Here is a 22,586-nt window from a genome sequence, read left to right as displayed (position 1 = left end):
TAGATGCCATTAAGAACATTCATGATTCATGGGAGGAGGTCAAAATATCAACATTAACAGGAGTTTGGAAGAAATTGATTCCAACCCTCATGGATGACTTTGAGGGGTTCAAGACTTCAGTGGAGGAAGTAACTGCAGGTGTGGTAGAAATAGCAAGAGAACTGGGAATAGAAGTGGAGCCTGAAGATGTGACTGAGTTGCTGCAATCTCATGATAAAACTTAATGGATGAGGAGTTTTCGTATAGATGAGTGAAGTGGTTTCTTGAGATAGAATCTACCCCTGGTGAAGATACTGTGAACATTGTTGAAATGACAACAAAAGATTTAGAATATTATATAAACTTGGTTGATAAAGCAGTGGCAGGGTTTGAGAGGATTGATTCCAGTTTTGAAGGAAGTTCGACTGGAGGTAAAATGTATCAAACAGCATCTTATGCTACAGAGAAGTCTTTTGTGAAAGGCAGAGTCAATTGATTTGGCAAAATTCATTGTTGTCTTATTTTAAGAAATTGTCATAGCCAGCCCAGCCTTCAGCAACCACCACCTTAATCAGTCAGCAGCCATCAGCATCGAGGCGAGACCCTTCACAGCAAAAAGATTACGACTCGCTAAAGGCTCAGATGATGGTTAGCACTTTTTAGCAATGAAGTATTTTTCAATTAAGGTACGTAAATTGTTTTTTTTTTTAGATATAATGCTATTGCATACTGTCATGGATTGAATTGTGTCCCCCTAAAAATATCTGTCATCTTGGCTGGGTCATGATTCCCAGTATTGTATAATTGTGTACGATTTTGTAATCTGATGTGATTTCCTTATATGTTGTAAATTCAATCACTATGCTTTAATAAGCTAGATTAGCGGCAGGTATATTGATGAGGTATGCAAGATTGGATAGTGTCTTAAGCCAATCTCTTTTGAGATATAAAAGAGAGAAGCGAGCAGAGACTCATGGGAAACTCATACCACCAAGAAAGCAGTGTCAGGGGCAGAGCACACCCTTTGGACCTGAGATTCCTGCATAGAGAAGCTGCCAGACCAAGGGAAGATTGATGACATGGACCTTCCTCCAGAGCTGACAGAGAAAGCATTCCCTTGGAGCCGATGCCCTAAATTTGGACTTGTAGCCTCCTGGACTGTGAGAGAATAAATTTCTCTTTGTGAAAGCCATCCACTCGTGGTATTTCTGTTAGAGCAGCACTAGATGACTAAGACACATATCTGATAGACTACAGTATAGTGTAAACATAACCTTTATATGCACCAGGAAACCAAAAAATTCACGTGACTCGCTTTATTGCGATATTTGCTTTGTTGCAGTGGTCTGGAACCAAACCTGCAATTTCTCTAAAGTATGCCTGTATTCTTTGTTTCGTGAGCCAGTCTGTTACTTAGCAAAAGGTGACTTCAGGGGTTTGTTTCAGTTCAAGATTTAGATTATCTCAGGGTAGTAGTCTTGAGGAGTCCTCTAGTCTCAACCAGTCCAGTAAGTCTGGATTTTTTTAAGAATTTAAGTTCCGTTCCACATTTTTTTCCCATTCTCTCAGGATTCATCCATTATGGCCCTGATCAGAACTGTCGGTCGTGGTAGCCTGGCACCATCTAGTTCTTCTGGTCTCAGGGTAGATGGGGCCATGGTTCATGTGGACTATTAGTCCTGTAGACTAGTTTCTTCTCTGAGTCTTTGGTTTCCTTCTTTCTCTGTTGTTCCAGATGAGTAGAGACCAATAGTTGTATCTTAGATGGCTGCTTGCAAGCTTTTAAGATCCTGGACAGTACTTACCAGACTAGGATTTAGGACATAAACTTTATGAACTGTATTATGCCAGTTGATTGAGTTGTTCTATGAGACTGTAGTCCTAAGCCTTCAAAGCCAGAAAACCAATCCCCTGAGATGTTTGGTTATGTCTAAGAAGTATCCATAACTGTGCCCCTGTGTGTTTTGTTATATATATGAATGTGTGTGCATGCATATACATATGCATATACCTACATATACACACATATATACCTACACACATAGATATATACCTGCACATAGAGTTTTTGGTTGTTGCTGCTGTTGTTGCAAAATTATATATGCCATAAAACCAAAAAAAAAAAAAAACACCAAAACCCAAACCCATTGCCGTGGAGTCGATCCTGACTCATAGCAACCCTATACGACAGAGTAGAACTGCCTTATAGGGTTTCCAAGGAGCGCCTGGTGCATTTGAACTGCCATAGCAATTACCAGAAGGTGATTTTTTCTCATGTACGTCTTGGTGACATCGTTTACCTTGATCAAGCTGTGCACACTTCATCCTCATTTGGTGGTGCCTTTCCCACCACCAAAAATAACAAATATCTACTCTGTAGAAGTGAATCCCCCTCTTCCCCAACCCCTACCCATTCCTGGCAGCTACTAATGAACATAACTTTCTGTGTGTTTACCTAGTCATGTCATTTCATAAAAGTAAGAACATACAATTTTTAGTTTTTTTTTGTGATTGACTTATTTCATTCAGCATACTGCCCACCACGTTCATCCATGTTGTAAGATGTTTCCAGAACTCATTTTTCTTTGTCGCTGATTAGTATTCCATTGTATGTACGTACCACATGTTACTTATCCGTTCATCTGTTGATGTGCACTTAGGTTGTTTCCCTCTTTTAGCTATTGTGAATGGTATGATGTGATGAACACAGGTGTGCCGTTATCTGTCCATGTCACTTCTGTTAGACCCTAGGGTATGTCCCTAGGAGTGGGCTTGCTGGGTCATATGGCAGCTCTACCTCTAGTTTTTTGAGGAATCACCAGACTGTTTTCTACAATAGCTGTACCATTTTGCATTCCCACCAGCAGTGGATGAGGGTTCCAATGTCTCTACATCCCCTCCAACACTTGTTATTTTCCGTTGTTTTTTTTTTTAATCTTAGCCATCCTGTTGTTATTAGGTGCCATTGAGTCGACTCCAACTCATAGCAACCCTACGTACAACAGAAAGAAACACTGCCCGGTCCTGCACCATCCCCACGGTTGTTGTTATGCTTGAGCCCATTGTTGCAGCCACTGTGTCAGTCCATCTCATTGAGGGTCTTCCTCTTTTTCGCTGACCCTCTACTTTAGCAAGCATGATGTCCTTCTCCAGGGACTGATCCTTCATGATAATATGTCCAAAGTATGTGAAACATAGTCTTGCCATCCTTGCTTTTAAGGAGCATTCTGGCTGTACTTCTTCCAAGACAGATTCATTCATGCTTTTGGCAGTCCATGGTGTATTCAGTATTCTTCACCGACACCACAATTCAGAGGCATCAATTCTTCTTTGGTCTTCCTTATTCATTGTCCAGCTTTCACATGCATATGAGGTGATTGAAAACACCACGGCTTGGGTCAGGGACACCTTAGTCCTTAAAGTGACCTCTTTGCTTTTCAACACTTTAAAGAGGTCTTTTGCAGCAGATTTGCCCAATGCAATGCGTCTTTTGATTTCTTGACTGCTACCTCCATGGATGTTGATTGTGGATCCAAGTAAAATGAAATCCTTGACAATTTCAGTCTTTTGTCTATTTATCATGATGTTGCTTATGGTCCAGTTGTAAAGATTTTTGTTTTCTTTATGTTGAGGTGTAATCCATACTGAAGTCTGTGGTCTTTGATCTTCATCAGTAAGTGCTTCAAGTCCTCTTCACTTTCAGTTAGCAAGGTTGTGTCATCTGAGTATCGCAGGTTGTTAATGAGTCTTCCTCCAGTCCTGATGCCCTGTTCTTCAGATAGTCCAGCTTCTTGGATTATTTGCTCAGCATACAGATTGAATAGGTATGGTGAAAGGATACAGCCCTTATGCACACCTTTCCTGACTTTAAACCACTCAGTATCCCCTTGTTCTGTTTGAACGACTGCCTCTTGATCTATGTACAGGTTCCTCATGAGCACAATTAAGTGTTCTGGAATTCCCATTCTTCACAGTGTTATCTATAATTCATTAACAGTCAAATGTCTTTGCATAGTCAATAAAACACGGTAAACATCTTTCTGGTATTCTCTGCTTTCAGCCAGGATCCATCTGACATCAGCAATGATATTGCTTGTTCCACATCTTCTTCTGAATCTGGCTTGAATTTCTGGCAGTTCTCTGTCGATGTACTGCTGCAGCTGCTTTTGAAATGGTATCTCATTGTGGTTTTGATTTGCATTTATCTGAGGGCTAATGATGGTGAGACTCTTTTCATGTGTCTCTTGGCCATTTGAATATTCTGTTCGGAGAAGTGTCTGTTCATGTCCTTTGCCCAGTTTTTGATTGGGTTATTTATCTACTTGTTAAGTTGTAGAAGTTGTCTATATATTAGATATTAGACCGTTATCAGTTATATTGTTCCCAAAGACTTTTTCCCAGTCTATACGTTGTCTCTTTACTCTTTTGATAAAGTTTTTTGATGAATGTGTTTAACTTTTATGAGGTCCCAGTTATCTGTTTTGTTTTCTATTGCTCATGCATTCATTTGCTGTGTTTGATAATCTATCACTGGAAAAAAGTTAGGTCCCAAAGCCTTGCTCCTATATTTTCTTCCAAGCACTTTATGGTTTTAGATTTAACATTTTCGTCTTTGATCCATTTTGAATTAAGTTTTGTATATAGTGTGAGGTATGGATCTTGTTTTATTTTTCTGCATATGAAAATCCAGTTTTGCCAGCCCCGTTTGTTGCAGAGACTATTCCTTCCCCTATTGAATAGATTTGGCTCGCTTGTCAAAAATCAATTGACCGTAGATGTTTGGATTCATTTCTGGGTTTTCAGTTCTGTTCCATTGGTCTGTGTGTATATCATTAAACCAGTTCCAGGCTGGTTTGATTACTATAGCTGTGTAATATGTTTTGAAATAAGGAAGTGTGAGGTCTCCTACTTTGTTCCTCCTCAAAATTGCTTTGGCTGTTTGGGGTCACTTGTCTTTCTGTTTAAAACTGAGGATTAGTTTTTCCATTTATGTAAAGAATGCTTTTGGAATTTTGATCGGGATTATGTTGCATCTGTAGGTTGCTTTGGATAGTATTGATATCTTGACAATATTAAGTCTTTCAATCTGCGAGTATGGATTCTTTCCATCTATTTAGGTCTCCTTTAGTCTTTTTCAGTAATGTTTTATAATTTCGTTATATAAATCCTTCACATCCCTGGGTAAATTTATTCTTAGATATTTTATTCTCTGAGATGTTATCGTCAGTGGAGTTCGTTTTGTTAATCTGATCCGCAGGATTTTCATTGACTGATTTTCAGAAGTACATGGCAAGGCCTTTCTTCCATGTCTGTCTTAGTCTGGAAGTTCTGCTGAAACCTGTCCACCTTCGTAGCAATACACAAGCTTCCACTGTCAGATAAGTGGTGGCTGCATTTGAGTTGGGTTGGTCAGGAATTGAAACTGGGCTCTTTCATGGAAAGGGAGAATTCTACCACTGAACTACCACCGCCCTCTTCCCAACATTAAAGAACCATAAACAAGCCCATGCTATTAACCCCAGTGCAGAGGAATTTAAAAAGCTGGAAGGCAAAGATGACAATGAGAAACCTGAAATCACCTGGGGGAATGACCCAGCAGATAAATCGATACAGAGATCAATGGGGACTGGGTCCCCCCATCCAGTCAAGGCCTTATGGACATGAATAGGTAAAATGGTCAAGGGGATGGAGAAGAGAAATTAATGGAACTTCTTAACATGGGAGGTCCATACACTATGGTACCAAAATTCGTTACCAAAAACTAAACCCATTGCCATTGAGTTGATACCGACTCATAGCAATCCTCTAGGACAGAGTAGAACTGCCCCATGGTTTCCAAGGCTGTAATTTTTCTTTTTCTATTTTATTGTATTTTAGATGAAGATTTACAGAACAAACCAGCTTCTCATTAAACAATTAGTACATACATTGTTTTGTGACATTGGTTGCCAACCCCACAACATGTCAATACTCTCCCTTCTCGACCTTGGGTTCCCTGTTACCAGCTTTCCTGTCCCCTCCTGCCTTCTAGTGTTTGCCACTGGACTGTTGTGCCCATTAGCCTTGTTTTGTTTTATGAGGCTGTCTAATCTTTGGCTGAACGGTGAACGTCAGGAGTGACTTCATTACTGAGCTAAAAGGGTGTCCGAGGGCCATACTCTTGGGTTTCTCCAGTCTCTGTCAGGCCAGTAAGTCTGTTTTTTTGTGTGTGTGTGTGAGTTAGAATTTTGTTCTACATTTTTCTCGAGCTCTGTCCGGGACCCTCTGTTGTGATCCCTATCAGATCAGTCAGTGGTGGTAGCCGGGCACAGCTGGGCTCAGTCTGGTGGAGGCTGTGGTACTTGTGGTCCATTAGTCCTCTGGACTAATCTTTCCCTTGTATCTTGTTTTCTTCATTCTCCCTTGCTCCGGAAGGGGTGAGACCAGCGGAGTATCTTAGATGGCTGCTCACAGGCTTTTAAGACCCTAGATACTACTCACCAAGGTAGAATGTAGAACATTTTCTTTATAATCGATGTTATTCCAAGGCTGTAATCTTTACAGGAGCAAACTGCCCCATCTTTTTCCCACGGAGCGCCTTGTGGGTTCAAACCACCAACCTTTAGGGTAGCAGCCTGGTGCTTAACCACTGCACCGCTAGGGCTCCTTCCAAAACTGATTAGTGAAGCCCTAATGAGGGCTACAGTTAGACTGAGAGAAAATAGAAATGCAAGGGTTGATGGTATTAAGGTGAAAGTTTGGATGAAAATTGGAACGTTTTAACAGGCTTTCTGTGAAGTGGTTGTGTCTCTTTTACCTGAATGTTTTATAGGAATAGATAGTAAGTCTGACTGGGGAACACTTCCCTACCTAGTTTTGTAAAACTAAAACCTGGTAGTTAAGTCCTTGTCTTAGTCATCTAGCGCTGCTATAACAGAAATACCACAAGTGGATGGCTTTAACAAAGAGAAGTTTATTTCCTTACAGTAAAGTAGGCTAGAAGTCCAAATTCAGGGTGTCAGCTCCAGGGGAAGGCTTTCTCTCTCTCTCGGCCTTCTCGTCAGTGTTCCCCCAGACTAGGAGCTTCTCGGCACAGGGACCCCGGTCCAAAGGGCATGCTCTGCTCCCAGCTCTGCTTCCTCGATGGGATGAGGTCCCCCTGTCTCTCTGCTCACTTCTGTCTTTTATATCTCAAGAGACTGCCTCAGGACATAGTCCAGTCTTTTAGATCCAGTCTTGCGTTACTAACACAAGTGCCACCCATCTTCCCTCATTAACATCATAGAGGCAGGATTTACAACATATAGGAAAATCACACAGTACCAGGAATCATGGCCCAGCCAGACTGATACAGACATTTTTGGGGGACGTAATTCAAACCGTGACAGTCCTAATGGTGGCAGCTCTAGATTGGGAATGCAGCGGTTGATGGGACTAAACCTTTGCCTGAAGGTATGATGCGGAAGGATATTGTGTCTGATTGGGGACCATTTCCCCTACCTGGTATTGTAAAACAGAAGGCATGTAAATCTGCCCTTCAGTCAGTGTTAGTCGGACATGGTAAATGGGAACCAGTAACCTTTCCTGAGCACACACACGTTGTGAATTTTAAACAATACAGAACTGAAGCTGGAGTGCTGGTGTGAGCAAATTTCTCTGTAGCAGCCCTGTGTGTAGCATAAGTTTATGGCAAAATCCTGTGAGCGCCACGCAGCCACAACTGCTGGGATTTGGGGCCAGTAAATTTTTATTTGAGAGGCAATTATTAGCTGGCTGTTGGACTTTGAAGGAACCCTGGTGGCGCAGTGGTTAAAGCGCTCAGCGGCTAACCGAAAGGTCAGCGGTTCCAGCCCCTTTGCAGGAGAAAGATGTGGCAGTCTGCTTCCATAAAGATTTAGAGCCTTGGAAACCCTATGGGGCAGTACTGCTCCATCCTTTAGGGCCGTTATGAGTCAAAGGGACTCAGTGGCAATGGTTTTTTAAATTGAACCTTGATCGAAATTTCCACTGTCACTAAAGGACCTAAAATAATCTTGCTTGGGTGATGTCGGAGAAGTGCTATACTCAGGAGGGCAGTTCCCAGAAGAATTCCATAATAAAAAGGAAATGGTTTACACAGAAACGCCCCCAGGGAAATGCAAGGATGTATCCCGAAACGGGAAACCGGAGGAGCTGCCAGACCCAGTGGCCACCTGGGGTGCCGTATGGACAGCTCTCGACTGACCTAAGAGCTGCTTGGTTTCTGGATGGCCGTTCCAAGGTGAACGGACACCGTCCTGCTTCGTCACAGCATCAGCCAGGCTGACGGAAGAAAGTAAAGACAGATCAGTTTAGCGGGCCAAATCGCATGCCGTTTTCCCCGATATTTGTGTTTTTAACAACTCAGGGTGGTAACCAGTGGCCTGGCCATGGAATCAGGTAAAAGGGTAGTGGAAAACTGGCCTGTCAAAGGGATGTCCATATGGGGCATGGCCCTGTGGAAATTTAAGGGGTAAATTAAAGTAGGTCATGTCAGTGCCCATCAGAAGACCCCTTCCCAGGACTGGAAGTTAATTGGAGTGGTGAGTAGATATCCTGGTATGCTCGCCTGGGTGGCCACCTGGGTTCATGAGGTGGGTGCACATGGGGGAGGGGCAGCAATGCGGAGATGGGCTGAATCCAGACATGTTCCTCTTCCACCCTCTGAGGCACAAAATGCCAATAAGAGCTGTGTCTGCTGACAGGAGAGACTGCAGATGGCCATGGGGAAGATTCCCTCATGGGAATGCCTTGCACATAGCTTGCAAGCCGGACTGATGCTGATAAATCTGAGAGACTACAAATAGGAATAGACACTTACTCTGGACTGCGCTTTGCTTTTCCAGGAGTAGATGCAAATGCTCAGAGTACTATAAAAAGACCAGAACAGAAAATTCTACATCAGTCTGGACTCCTGACTCGTATTTCTTGAGACCAAGGAACACGCTTTTATCCTTAGAGTAACGGTTTGATAAGAGAATTGGAATGGGCAGTTGAAACTTTGTCTGAAATGGAGAAGATAAAGGCATGGAGGCTGGCTTACATGAACACACACGAGCATGAGGAGGGCCAGGAAAGGCCCCCACCAGATAGACTCCTCTGCTGTTCTGGGGGATTTGAGGAAGAGGGGGTGGGGGACGATGCAGGTATGACTGTTCACTTCTTCCCCATATCACTTCAGCTTCTTTTTCTTTCTCCCCCACATCACCTCTGCTTTCTTTTTTCCTGTCTGATGTAGTGCTGCCAGGACTGCAGCTGTGTGCAGGGGAAGCAGGGATGCTTCCAAAGCAAGAAGTAACCCGTAACTGTGAATGAGCAGGCTGAGGGGGAGACACTTGCTAGACTAGTATTGCCACCAGCAGTCTAGGCTGGAACAGTGGCAGAACCTAACATCCCTTCCCAAGGTGGGAAACTTTGGGGATCAATGGAGACATGGAGGAATAATAGCTGAGGGTAAAGGAATGAATAAGTGGAGTATGCAGTGAGGGAAATCCAAAAATTACATTAATGCACAGTGTTGTGAAAACATCATCACAATCAATTTTAGGACATTTTAGTCACCTCTGAAACCCCATGCCCATTAGTAGTCACCCCCCTTTTCCCTTCAACCCCCAGTCCTCCTTGTTATTGTTGTTAGCTGACATTGAGTCAGCTCTGACTCAAAGTGACCTTAAGTATGACCATGAAACGTTGCCAGGTCCTGCGCCACCTTTGTAATTGTTGGTATGTTTGCATCTTCCAGCGCTGTATTGTACAGTGTTCTGTTTGTGGTTTGTCAAGTTTTCCTTGAAAAAATAGGGACAATGCTAGGAGCCCTAATACATGGCATAAACACAACACGAACCATAAGTAACAATGCACAAGCACCAGAAGAGAGACTAGATAACTGGGAGCTCCTAAAAATCAAACACTTATGCTCATCAAAAGACTTCACCAAAACAGTAAAAAGACAACCTACAGACTGGGAAAAAATTTTTGGCTATGACAAATCTGATCAGCGTCTAATATCTAAAGTCTACAAGATACTGCAAAACCTCAACAACAAAAAGACCAATAAACCAATTAAAAAATGGGCAAAGGATATGAACAGGCACTTCGCTAAAGAAGATATTCAGGCAGCTAACAGACACATAAAGAAATGCTCACAATCATTAGCCATCAGAGAAATGCAGATCAAAACTACCATGAGATATCATCTCCCCCCAGCAAGGCTAGCATTAATCCAAAAAACACAAAATAATAAATGCTGGAGAGGTTGTGGAGAGACTGTTGGTGGGAATGTAAAATGGTACAGCCACTTCGGAAATCGATTTGGTGCTTCCTTAAAAAGCTAAAAATAGAAATACCATACAATCCAGCTATACCGCAACTGAGAATACATCCTAGAGAAACAGGAGCTGTCACACGAATAGATAAGTGCACACCCATGTTCATTGCAGCACTGTTCCCAACAGCAAAAAGATGGAAACAACGTAGGTGCCCATCAGTGGACGAATGGATAAATTATGGTATATCCACACAATGGAATACTACCCGATGATGAACAACGATGAAGCCGTGAAACATAACATGGAGGAAGCTGGAGGTCATTATGCTGAGTGAATTTAGTCAGTCACAGAAGGACAAATATTGTGTAAGACCACTATTATAAGTACTCAAGAAAAGGTTTAAGCACAGAAGAAAACCTTCTTTGATGGTTACGAGGGTGGGGAGGGAGGGTGAGGGTTATTTATTAACTAGATAGTAGATAAGAATTATCTTAGATGAAGGGAAGGACAGCACACACTACAGGGGAAGTCAGTACAACTGGACTAAATCAAAGCTGAGAAGTTTCCTGAATACAGTCAAACACTTTGAGGGACAGAGTGGTAGGGGTCAGGGGACCATGCTTTCAGGGGACATCTAGGTCAATTGGCATTACAAACCTTATTAAGAAAATGTTCTGCATCCTACTTTGGTGAGTGGCGTCTGGGGTCTTAAAAGCTTGCAAGCGGCCATCTAAGATGCATCAATTGGTCCCAACCACCTGGAGTAAAGGAGAATGAAGAACACCAAAGACACAAGGAAAGTATTAGCCCAAGAGACAGAAAGGGCCACATAGACCAGAGACTTCATCAGCCTGAGACCAGAAGAACTAGATGGTGCCCGGCTACCACCACTGACCGCCCTGACAGGGAACACAACAGACAGTCCCGGATTGAGCAGGAGAAAGGTGGGGTGCAGAACTCAAATTCTAGTAAAAAGACCAGACTTAATGGTCTGACTGAGACTGGAGGAACCCCAGAAAGCATGGCCCCCGGATTCTCTATCAGCCCAGAACTAAAACAGTTTCCAAGGCTAACTCTTCAGACAGGGATTGGACTGGACTGTGGCACATAAAGTGATACTCGTGAGGAGTGTGCCTCTTAGCTCAAGCTAAGCTTCTGTCCGGAGGTGAGATGGGAAGGCAGAGAGGGTTAGGAGCTGGTTGAATGGACATGGGGAATCGGGTGGAAAGGAGGAGTGTGTGTCACAGTATGGGGAGAGCAGTTAGGGTCACATAACAATGTATAAATTTTTGTATGGGAAAAAATTTAAAATATATATAGGACAAAAGAAAAAAAAAAAAAAGAAGGCCCCACAGGCCCTCTTTCTTGGCCACATCTGCTATTGATCCTAACAACCTGTTGCCATCGAGTAGATTCCGATTCAGTAGAACTGCCCCGTAGAGTTTCCAAGGATGCTTGGTGGATTCGAACTGCTGACCTTTTGGTTAGCAGCTGTAGCACTTAACCACTACGCCACCAGAGTTTCCAGTTGATCCTAATACAAAGTCTTATTGTAAAGTAGGTTGAAAATAATCTAAAGAAGATCATTCTGGAGAACACTGCTCAAGCTCTCCTGCAGCACCCCATCCCCATCCCCAGCCCGTAGCATGAGAAGGTGAGAGCACCTAGGAGAACTTGCTCGTAATTCCTTGCACTGATCCCTAAGGCCCTCTTGCTCTACTGGGATGGCAATGCTGGTCTAAGAATTGCAAAACCATATCATTTCAGAGCTTTAAAAATCTGACCACAAAGTGACAAGAAAACTTATTTGTTTGCTCAACAGACCCCAGTACTTTATTTTACCTTTACAAAGGCATTTTAAGTGAATTAAAAAAAAAAAAAAATCACAGTATCCAAAAAAAAAAAAAAGTTTTCCTTGGCTGATTTTCAGAAGTAAACCGCCAGGCCTTTCTTCCTAGTCTGTGTTAGTCTGGAAGCTTCACTGAAACCTGTCTCCCATGGGTGATCCTGCTGGTATTTTATATACTGGTGGCTTAGCTTCCAGCATCACAGCAACACACAAGCCACCGCAAGAGCACAAACTGACAGTCAGGTGGTGGCCCCCAGTCCTAGTCAACCATGAATCTACTTCCTGTCTCTATAGATTTGCCTGTTGTAGACGTTTTATAGAAATTGTGAGTGACTTCTTTCACTTAACACAATGTTTTGAAAGTTCATCCATATTGTAGCATCTTTGAGTATTTTGTTCCTTTTTATTGCCAAATAATATTCCATTGTATGGATACGTCACATTTTGTGTATCCATTCATCAGCTGACAGACACTTGAGTTGTTTTTGAGGATTATAAATAATGCTGCTGTGAACATTTGCGTGCAGGCTTTTCTGCGAACATATTTTCATTTCTCTTGGGTATATACCTAGGAGTGGGATTGCTTAAGAGCTTGTGGTAACTCTGTTTAACCATTTGAAGAACTACCAACCTGTTTCCCAAAGTGATTGCACCATTTTACATTCCTGCCAGCAGTGCATGAGAGTTCTATTTTCTCCACATCATTTCCAGCAGTTGTTATTGTCTGTCTGTCTGTTATAGCCATCCTAGTGGGTGTGAAGCAGTAACTCATTGTGATTTTGCTTTGCATTTTCCTGACAGCTAATGATGTAGATAGAGCATCAGTTTGTGTGCGCGTCAGCCGTTTGTATATCTTCTTAGGAGAAGTGTCTGTTCAGCAGTCCCTTTGCCCATTTTTTAATTGGGTTATTTGTCTTTTTATTGAGTTAAAAGAATTCCTTATACATTCTACATACAGGTCCCTTATCAGATACATGATTTGGAAATATTTTCTCCCATTCTCTGGTGTGTCTTTTCACCTGCTTGATGTTTTCCTTTGCAGCCAAGAAGTGTTTCATTTGGATGAACTCCAATTTATCTATTCGAGGGTGTGCTTTTGGTGCCATGTCTAATTAACCATTGCTTAATTCAGGGTCACGAAGTTTGTGTCTGTGTTTTCTTCTAGGAGTTTTGTAGTTTTTAGCTCTTAGGTTTAAGTCTGTGCTCTACTCTGAGTCAATGGTGTTAGGTACCCAGCTTCATTCTTTTGAATGTAGATACCCAGATGTCCTAGCACCCTGTGTTGAATGGACTGTTTTGTCCTCGTTGAATTGACTTAGCACTCTTGTAAAAAATCAGTCGACTATAATTATAAGAGCTTATTTCTGAACCCTCAGTTCTGTTACTTAGATTTAGATATTTATCCTATGCCAATACCACACTGTTTTGACTACTGTAGCTTTGTAGTAAGTTTTGAAATTAGGAAAAGTGATTTCTCCAACTTTGTTTTTCTTTTTTAAGATTGTATTGGCTATCCTAGGTTCCTTGCATTTGCATGCGCATTTTAGGATCATTTTGTCAGTTTCTGCAAAGAACCCAGCTGAAATTGTAATGAATTGCGTCGAATCTGTAGATGAATTTGGGGAGTACTGCTATCTTAACAGTATTAAGTCTTCTGATCCTTGAATATGGAATGCCTTTCTATTCGTTTAGGTAGGTCTTTTATTTCTTTCAACATTGTTTTGTAGTTTTCAGAGTATAAAATTTAGACTTCCTTAGTTAAATTTATTCCTAAGTATTCTTTTTGATGTTATTGTAAATGGAATTTTTTGTTTTGTTTATTGTTGTAGCTTAAATGAAGTTTACATTTCAAGTTAGTCTCCCATACAGAAATTTATACATACATTGTTATGTGACCCTAATTGCTTTCCCCATACTGTGACAGCACCACACTCCTCCTTTCCACCCCTGATTCCCCATGTCCATTCAACCAGCTCCTAACCCTCTCTGTCTTCCCATCTCACCTCCGGACAGAAGCTGCCTGTTTAGTCTCTTGTGTCTGCTTGAGCTAAGAGGCACACTCCTCATGAGTATTACTTTCTGTCCTACAGTCCAGTCCAATCCCTGTCTGAAGAGTTGGCCTTGGAAACTGTTTTAGTTCTGGGCTGATAGAGAATCTGGGAGCCATGCTTTCTGGGGTTCCTCCAGTCTCAGTCAGACCATTAAGTCTGGTGTTCTTACTAGAATTTGAATTCTGCTCTCCACCTTTCTCCTGCTCCTTCTGGGACTCTCTGTTGTGTTCCCTGTCAGGGCAGTCATTGGTGGTAGCCGGGCACCATCTAGTTCTTCTGGTCTCAGGCTGATGAAGTCTCTGGCCCTTTCTAATTTTTTTCTTAATTTTACTTTCTGATTGTTCATTGTACGTTTATAGAAATACTACTGATTTGTGTATTTTGATCTTATATCATGCCACTTTGCTGAAAAATCAGTAACTTCTAAAAAATAAAAAGATAAAAGTAATTTTAAACTTTTATTTCTAAAACCAATTTTAGAGATTGTCATTTGACCCATATGATGTTCAAATTGGTATACTAAGTTATGTCATAAGGCTTTCCTAGTGATTGGGGGGAGGAGGGGATAGATTAGCTTCAATTTTCTCCTTGCCATGTCAATTGATTGATATATTTTCAGACTCTTATTCTCTGGACTCACCTGCATCCAGGGAGTTGTATGAATTGAAAGTGAGTGTAGATAGGAGATTTTAAGAGGTCTGGCTTTACACCCAGTGTTCAGTCCAGGCAGAGTGATTTTAAGGGACCACTTAGAAGAACTTTCATTACAAGCATTTTGATTTCTTACTTGTTTATCCATCTCTGACCCAAATCCTTTTCTTTGTTTTATTGATTTTTGTTTGGTTAATTCCTTCTGAAAGTGCTTCCTTTCATTCTTTTTTCTTTATTCTTTTAAATATATATATATCAATAGACAAAAATTTCAAAGGAGTGCTAGGACTAGCTTTTGATCACTTTGTCACTTTGTGTACCTGGACTTTCTAACAGGTTTCCGATGCGTATCAACCAGGACTGAACCCTGAATTCCAAGCTCCACTGGCACTTCAGTCTGGTGTAGATCAAGAAGAAGACAAGAAAGTGGTATGTAATGATATTGCTTTTGGACACCAGTGTTTCTCCTGTCATAGTATCTGTGAATTTGGAAGCAATTTATGTGTCACAACACATTAAGAGCTAATACTACCAAGTCCGCAGATAAGGGTATAGTTGCTTGAGTCATTTTTTCAAACTCCTAGGATTTAGGGTACACTGATGTGAAATCAGAGATCTAATGCTAGTGAATTTCTCCAGCAAGTGCCTATTGACCACAATAATTTATTTAAAGGAGGCCTTTTAATTTAAAAACCTGTTACCGTCGAGTGAATTCTGACTCATAGAGATCCTATAGGACAGAGTAGAACTGCCCCATTGGGTTTCCAAGGAGCAGCTGATGGAGTTGAACTGCTGACCTTTTCGTTAGCAGCTAAACATTTATTTAGTACTCCCTTCTTTTCAATCTAAAGTTAAACTAGCAGTTCTTCATCCTGGCCTTGCACCACAATCAGAAGTGGAGCTTTTTTCAAAATACAGATGTCTAGGCCCAACCCAGATATACTGAATTAATACCTGAAAAGGTATGTTTGGAGCACCTGTGATGTTTAAGAATACCGCATTTTTATGATACATCTTCAAACTGCCCTAATATATACATAGATGTGTTTTTGTCTTTTGAGAAAGTTGAATCCTTAAAAGAGAACATCTAAATCCAGACGTATGAACAGATCACACACGAGGTAGCAGCACTTGCTGTTACTGTACTTGGTCCCTTTAAGAGTATGATGTTCTAATGCACCTCAGCCCTTCTGTCCCCCTTCGCCCCCCCACCCCCACCCCGTGGCAGGCTGGGCTTTGAGTCCCTCCCCATCCCCCACCGTGGTGGGTCGGGCTTAGAGTATGCTTCTGTGGCATGACTTTCATTTTGAAAAGTTAGAGTGACTAGTGTCCTGTTGTAAAATACCTCTCACATTCTTTCTGTGGCTCTGCTGTTATGGGGCTTAAATATAATATATATCTTATATTTGATCGTTTCCTCGAGTACTGTTGACAAGGGACTATTCTAAGGGCAAACTAAATTACTGTATTTTTTTCTCTGGTTTGTCTACAATACCTAATAGCTGTGTGCTTGATATATATAAAACTCTTGCTGTCCGTAATATTATCCTGAGTTCCTGTAAACAGAAGAGAATTACGAACTTAGTCCCATGTGACTTCTCTATCATATAGTTTTCTTGTCTGTGGCGGCATAAGGATATTTTCCTTCTTCAGAAAGTCCTCTCGAGAGCAGAATCTTAAGAATGAAAACTTCTTTCCTTTAGCGTCAAAAGCAGTACCTGAGATATAAACGACTTTTCATGGATATGGAGCGAGAACAAGTAAAGGAACAACAAAGGCAAAAAGAACATAAGAAGAAAATTGAAAAGTAAGCTCTTTGATCCTCATCGTGAGCCTTGAATTGCTAGTTAAGATGTTTTAGGAGGTTATGGTGTAGAAATAATCAGGCAGTGGTTTTGCCTTCTGATCTATAGTGAAAACAACTATTTTATTTTTTAATTGTAAAATATACAAAACGTGAAAGTTGCCATTTGAACCATTTTGAAGCGTACAGTTCAGTGGCATTAATCACATGCACAATGGGAAGGAACTGCTTTTGGTCTGGGTGTAGTACTCAGAGACAGTGGACAGTTCTGTTTTTTAACATACAGGTCCTCGCTGAATTTCCCCCTGAGCTCAACCTCAGTAGTCTTTTTTTAAAAATTTTATTAAGTTTTAGGTGAAAGTTTACAGCACAAATTAGTTTCTCATCCAAAAATTTATACACAAATTGTTTTGTGACATTGGTTGCAATCCCACATTGTGTCAGTACTCTCCCCTTTTCCCTTCGCACCATAGGTTCTCCATGTCCGTGCGTCCAGGTTTCCTGTCCTTTCCTGCTTTCTCATCTTTGCTTTTGAGCAGGTGTTGTCCATTTGGTCTTGTTTACTTGATTGAACTAAGAAGCACACTCTTCGTATGTGTTGTTTGTTTTATAGGCCTGTCTAATCTTTGGTTGAAAGTTGGACTTCGGGAGTGGCTTCACTTCTGAGTTAGCAGGGTGTCTGGGGGCCATAGTCTTCGGGGGTTCCTCCAGTCTCTGTCAGACCAGTAAGTCTGGTCTTTTTTTGTGAATTTGAATTTTGTTCTACATTTTTCTCCTGCTCTGCCCAGAGTCCTCTATTGTGATCTTTGTCAGAGTGGTTGGTGGTGGAAGCTGGGCACCATCTAGTTCTTCTAGGCTCAGGCTGGTGGAGGCTGTGGTTCATGTGGTCCATTAGTCATTTGGACTAATATTTGTCTTTGGTTTTCTTTGTTCTCCTATGCTCTGAACGTGATGGGACCAATAGATGTATTTTAGACGGCCGCTAGCAAGTTTTTAAGACCCCAGATGCTACTCACCAAAGTAGGATGTAGAACCTTTTCGTCATGAACTATGTTATGTCAGTTGACCTGAATGTCCCCCAAGACCATGTTCCTCATCCTCAGCCTCAGTAACTCAGTCCCTCAAAGTGTTCGGATGTGTCTGTGAAGCTTCTGTGACTTTGTCTTGGTCAAGTTGTGCTGACTTCCCCTATATTGTTTATTGTCTTTCCCTTCACCAAAGTTAACACTTGCCTACTATCTAGTTAGTGATTTCCCCTCCCTGCCTTGTAACCATCAAAGATGGTTTCTTTCTGTGTGTAAAGCTTTTCTTGGGTTTTTATAGTAGTGGTCTCATATAGTGTTTGTCCTTTTATGATTGACTTATTTCACTCAGTGTATATGCCCTGCAGGTTCATCCATGTTGAAAGATGTTTCGCAGATTCACCATTGTTCTTTATCATTGAGGAGTATTCCATTGTGTGTATGTACCATAGTTTTTTAAATTCATTCATCTGTTAATGGGTACTTAGGTTGTCCATCCATTTGCTATTGTGAGTAATGCTGCAATGAACATGGGTGTACATATGTCTATTCATTTGACGGCTCTTATTTCGCTAGGATATATTCCTAGGAGTGGGATTGCTGGACCGTATGGTACTTCTACTTCTAACTTTCTAAGGAGGCGCCATGTCATTTTCCGTAGTGGTTGTACCATTTTACATTCCCACCCGCAGGGCATAAGAGTTCCATTCTCCCCTCAACCTCTCCAACATTTGTTGTTTTCTGTTTTTTAATTAGTGCCAGTAATGTTGGGTGAGATGTGGTTTTGATATGCAGTTCTCTAGTGGTTAATGACCGTGAGCATTTCCTCATGTGTTTGTTAGCTGCCTGAATGCCTTCTTCGGTGACGCAACCTCGGTAGTCTTGACGAGCTTCATAGTGTTCCTTGACTTCTAAGAAATGCTTAAAAAATGATAATGAAATCTCATAGATCAAATTTGAGGATTCATTTTATCAGATATTATTGACCTACTGTGTATAATGCACTAAACAAAGTGCTAATTGTATGTGAAAATACTTTGAAATTTGTGAAGTGCTACAAAAGATAAGGGAGTAACACTTTTCTGTTGTAATATTATATATCATACATGTGATGCAATGAGTTATTTTGGCCTTTTCCCTTGGTTCTTTGGAAAAACAGCTTGGGAGATTTTCCCCCAAGCCCTGAGGAGTTACTACGTTTGTCCTCGTTCTTTGAAGAAGCAACTTGGGGTGGCGGTTGGTCTCCCAGGTTATTTTCTACCCCAGAGGCTTTGTTACTTTTACCCAGGGGTTTCCCCAAGTTAATTGACATTTCCAGGGTAAGCTGCAGACAAGCTGATGGTTTGATACTTTTGTCTGATAATTAACAAGACCTGAGTTGATTGACATCTAATAGGTAATTGAAGATTGGTTGAACTCTGGTCTGGTGAGGGAGTCCCTGCCTTGTGACTGACGAGAATCAGGCTGAAACTGAAACACAGAGATTGGAGAGACAGATGTTGTCTAAGACCTGGGCTGACAGAGAAACAGAGAGATGTGGGAGCTGAGTGGTCTCGAAGCTGCTACACTGGCTGTGAGGTGGGCCTGTTAGCAGTGGAGAACCAACAGCAGAGAGGGCCTGATGGCAGAGAACAGCTAAGGGAGCTAAGCAAGCTGTTACAATGGCTATGAGCTGCGCCAGTTCGCAGTGGAGAGCCTTACGGCAGAGAGCTGCTGCTAGGAGAGCAGCAGCTTAGAGAGCTGAGTGAGCTGCTGCACTGGCTGTGAGCTGGGCCAAGTAGTGGCATAAAGGCCAACAGCAGAGAGGCTGATGGTGGAGAGGTCCAATGGCGGAGAGGCCTGACAGTGGAGAGCAGCTGAGAGAGCTGTCCTGGTCAGAAGCTTTTCTGCACTGAAGAAGGGATGAATGTGTCCTCTATTTCAGGAGGACCCTTCCAGACCTTGCCTGTGTGCTCTCTGATCCTGATCTTGAATTGTTGCTGTCACTTCCAGGTTGATCCTGATCCCAACTTGTGGCCTGTTACTTCCCTAATAAACCACATAACTGTGAATATGGTCTGTGAGTTCTCTGTGGCCATTGCAATGAATTATTGAATATAGCAGAGAAGTGGAGAGTTCTGTGGAGGGAACAACTGGTGTCAGAAATGGTGAAGAAGTTGGAGGGCAGAGGTATGTCTGACTTCCACCTGATAGGAACCAGCCTTGTACTGATCCTGATTTTTATCCCTCATGAATTTAGATAATTTCTTTTGTTGCATTATAATGCAATAACAGAAATAGCTACAGGGTTATTGTAATGTGCTAACAGTGAGGTCAGGTAGCCTAATGGATAGTCTTTGGACCTGAAGGTTTACTAATTTTGCAGTGCTACTTCAACTCAATGAAAGCAAATAAACCATTTTATTAGTAAACTTCTCCTTCTCCAATATTATTAATAAGCCTTCCTTCATTTTAATGGGCGATTACTTTTGTAATAGAAGTATTCTTTATTTAGAAAAGAGTTCTTTTTTTTTTATTGATGTAATTAAATGAAGTTTACATTTCAAGTTAGTCTCCCATATAGAATTTTCCTTCTTTTTTTTTTTTAATATACATTATTATGAGACCCCAACCACTCACCCCATTTTGTGACAGCACACTCCTCCCCTCTGCCCCTGATTCCCCATGAACATTCAACCAGCTCCTAACTCTCTCTGCCTTCCCCTCTCACCTCTGGACAGAAGCCGCCCCTTTGGTCTCTTATATCTACTTGTCTAAGCGGCACATTCTTCACGAGTATCACTTTTTGTCCCACAGTCCAGTCCAATTCCTGTCTGAAGAGATGGCCTCGGAAATTGTTTTAGTTCTGGGGTGATGGAGAGACCAGGGGCCAGGCTTTCCGGGGCTCCTCCAGTCTTAGTCAGACCATTAATTCTGGTCTTCTTACTCGTATTTGAGTTCTGCATCCCATCGTTCTACTGCTCCATCAGGGACCTTCTGTTGCGTTCCCTGTCAGGACGTTCATTGGTGGTAGCCAGGGGCACCATCTAGTTCTTCTGGTCTCAGGCTGATGAAGTCTCTGGTTTATGTGGCCCATTCTGTCTCTTGGGCCAATACTTTCCTTGTGTCTTTGGTGTTCTTCATTCTCCTGTACTCCAAGTGGTTGGGACCAATTGATGCATCTTAGATGGCCGCTTGCAAGCTTTTAAGACCCCAGACGCCACTCACCAAAGTAGGATGCAGAACATTTTCTTAATAAGGTTTGTTATACCAATTGACATAGATGTCCCCTGAAAGCATGGTCCCCAGACCCCGCATCCCTGCTACTCTGTCTCTCAAAGTATTTGATAGTATTGAGGAAACTTCTTAGCTTTGGTTTAGTCCAGTTGTGCTGGCTTCCCCTGTAGTGTGTGCTGTCCTTCCCTTCACCTAACAAGAAAAGAGTTCTTTTAAAAGACAAGTACCCCTTGTGTAGTAACCATGGCAGAGGAAGTATTTATTGAGCCCTATTAAGTGCTTTACCTTGTATTTTTATTCGTGGAATCATTCATTCAGGCTTGCCTCTAATAAATGCAGGCTTACATACTGTCTTAGTCATCTAGTGCTGCTATAACAGAAATACCACAAGTGGATGGTTTTAACGAAGAGAAGTTTATTTCCTCACAGGTAAGTAGGCTAAAAGTCCAAATTCAGGGCGTCAGCTCCAGGGGAAGGCTTTTTCTCTCCGTCGGCCTTCTTCTCTTTGGTATTCCCCCGGACTAGGAGCTTCTCTGTGCAGGGACCCCGGTCCAAAGGACACGCTCTGCTCCTGGCACTGCTATCTTGATGGTATGAGGTCCCCCTGTCTCACCGCTCACTTCTGTCTTTCATATCTCAAGAGACTGCCTCAGGACACAATCTAGTCTTGTAGATCAGGTCCTGCCTTACTAACACAACTGCCTCATTAACATCATAGAGGCAGGTTTACAACATACAGGAAAATCACACAGTACCAGGAATCATTTCCTAGCCAAATTGGTACACACATTTTTTGGGGGACATAATTCAAACCATGACATTCCATCCTTTGGCCCCCAAAAAATGACATCCTTGCAACATGGAAAACATATTCACCCCATCATATCATAGCAAAAGTCTTAACTCCAAGTCCAAAATCGAAAAATTCCTCTTCATCTGTGAAATCTGAAATACAAGTTTTCTGCTTCCAAGGGTACAATGGCAGAACAGGCACAAGCTAGACATTTCCATTACAAATGGGAGAAGCTGGAGGAAAAAAAGTGATAACAGGCACCAAGCAAGTCAGCAAAACACATTACATTAGCCCTCAAGGATTTGAAAATAATCTTCTGTTCTCTGAGACAATTTACACAATAGCCCTGCCCTGTAGACTCTAGGTGTTGGCCACAGTCTCTGGATTCTGAGTGGAGGCCCCTCGGCCCTGGGCTTCAGCTCCGCCTTCCAGGCCCACTGGGACAGCAACTCTGCTCCCTTGGCTTTAGGCGCACCATTTTCCCAGTCCATCTGAGTGGCGACTCCACCCTTAGAAGCACCAGAGTCCATTGCTGCACCTTTGAAACCCCTGAGGTCATAGCCATACCTTTTGAGACTGAGGCAGCTCGGCTTCTTGTGTCCCTTGTCTCTTCAGCTTCTGCTTCTGCTTCTGTTTCCTGTGGCCTCTTGGCCCTCGGGCCTCATGCCCACATCTGCCCTGCTGGGGCATGTGTTCCAAAGCTCTGTAGCTCCACCGGTATAAGTGCCGGGAGGCACCCCACTCCGCCAGGAAGCCTCCTGCACACAGGCACTCAGCTGTCTTGCTCCGTGGGTCGGCAAGCCTAGATCCACCGATAAGTGCCCAGAGGCACCCCACTCCGCCAGGAAGCCTTGTGCACACAGACACTCAGCTCTCTTGCTCTGTGGGTTGGCAAGCCTAGATCCACTGATAAGTGCCCAGAGGCACCCCACTCCTCCAGGAAGCCTCCTGCACAC

At 42.3% G+C, this 22,586-nt stretch overlaps 1 protein-coding gene across 3 annotated transcripts in view; it reads left to right on the top strand.

Annotated features, from left to right (window-relative positions):
* Positions 1–22,586, top strand: part of CCDC15 (coiled-coil domain containing 15) — a 100,053-nt gene that overhangs the window by 44,394 nt on the left and 33,073 nt on the right. For 2 of the 3 annotated variants that reach the window (XM_023734088.1, XM_023734089.1), the window contains 2 exons: positions 15,132–15,224; positions 16,499–16,602. In XM_023734088.1, coding sequence (XP_023589856.1) covers positions 15,132–15,224; positions 16,499–16,602 — 197 coding nt within the window. Of the gene's footprint in view, positions 1–15,131; positions 15,225–16,498; positions 16,603–19,613; positions 19,671–22,586 lie in introns of those variants that run through there. The other variant, XM_023734090.1, reaches the window with a different exon arrangement.

This window comes from Trichechus manatus, unplaced genomic scaffold (assembly GCF_000243295.1).
Source record: "Trichechus manatus latirostris isolate Lorelei unplaced genomic scaffold, TriManLat1.0 scaffold00064, whole genome shotgun sequence".
In the NCBI taxonomy this organism is placed as follows: Eukaryota; Metazoa; Chordata; class Mammalia; order Sirenia; family Trichechidae; genus Trichechus; species Trichechus manatus.
The sequence above is the reverse complement of the archived record's forward strand: the minus strand, read 5'-3'. Positions and strand labels throughout refer to the sequence as shown.